Genomic DNA, 1,098 nt, shown 5'->3' with positions numbered 1-1,098 from the left:
CCGTGAGCGGCGCCTGCGCTTCCAGCACCGGCAGCACCTTCCTGGAGGGAGGAAAGAGCGGGGGAAAATCCAGGCAGGGACACGTTTTCCCGGGAAAAGCAGCCCCCGACGCCTCGGCGCGCGGCTGCTCACTTGCAGTCCTCCAGCAGCTCGCGGAGCAGCCGCTTCCCGGCCTCGTCCGCGTCGGCATCGCGGTCTAGGAGGCGGCGCAGGGACGCCAGGTTGTGCTCCTGCCGGGGGGGCCGGGGCCGGTGAGCCCGGGTGCCGGGCGCCGGGGGGTCCCCGCGCACTGTCCCCGTGCCCCGGCACCAGGCGGTCGTGCAGCGCCTGCAGCGCGTTGAGCGCCTCGCAGCGCTCGCTCACGTCCTCCCACGACGAGGTGAAGGCCACCACGGGCTTCGTGTCGAACCAGGGCAGGTAGCAGTAGCGGTTGCCTGCTCGGAAGGGCGGGAATGGGGAGCAGGGTGAGTGTCCGTTCTCCCGCATTCCAGCGAGCATCCCTTCTCCCATGCCGTGGCCAGCACCCCTTCTTCCATATCCCTATGGGCATCCTTTTTTTTTGCATGCCACAGCAATTATCCCTTTTCCCATAGGCTTGTGAACATCCCTTTCCCCCCATCCTGGTGAGCACCCCTTTCCTACACCAAGGCAAGCATCCCTCTTCCAGCGCGGCTTCCAGGCATCCCTTTCCCTGCGTCCCAACAAGCACTGTATTCCCAGCATCTCTTTCCACACCCCCTGGTGAGCATCCCTATTCCCACATCCTGGTGAGCATTCCTGTTCCTGCACCGTGGTGAGCATCCCTTTTCATGGACTGTGGCAAGCAACACTATGCCCCAAAGAACGTTCCTTTTCCTCTATCCCAAAGAGCATCCCCTTTCCTATACTCCAACGAGCATTCCTTTTCCTCTATCCCAATGAGCATCCCTTTTCATCTATCCCAAGAGCATCCCTTTTCCTCTATCCCAACGAGCATTCCTTTTCCTATACCCCAACGAGCATTCCTTTTCCTCTACCCAACGAGCATTCCTTTGCCTCTATCCCAAAGAGCATCCCTTTTCCTCTATCCCAAAGAGCATCCCTTTTCCTCTATCCCAA

At 60.4% G+C, this 1,098-nt stretch overlaps 1 protein-coding gene across 1 annotated transcript in view; it reads right to left on the bottom strand.

Annotated features, from left to right (window-relative positions):
- Positions 1-1,098, bottom strand: part of FER1L5 (fer-1 like family member 5) — a 17,703-nt gene that overhangs the window by 11,799 nt on the left and 4,806 nt on the right. The window contains exons 18-19 of the mRNA XM_026042547.1: positions 310-434; positions 133-230 (exon numbers count right to left, since the gene is read on the bottom strand). Coding sequence (XP_025898332.1) covers positions 133-230; positions 310-434 — 223 coding nt within the window. The remainder of the gene's footprint in view (positions 1-132; positions 231-309; positions 435-1,098) is intronic.

This window comes from Nothoprocta perdicaria, unplaced genomic scaffold, assembly GCF_003342845.1.
Source record: "Nothoprocta perdicaria isolate Ctin4 unplaced genomic scaffold, notPer1 scaffold_103, whole genome shotgun sequence".
In the NCBI taxonomy this organism is placed as follows: Eukaryota; Metazoa; Chordata; class Aves; order Tinamiformes; family Tinamidae; genus Nothoprocta; species Nothoprocta perdicaria.
The sequence above is the reverse complement of the archived record's forward strand: the minus strand, read 5'-3'. Positions and strand labels throughout refer to the sequence as shown.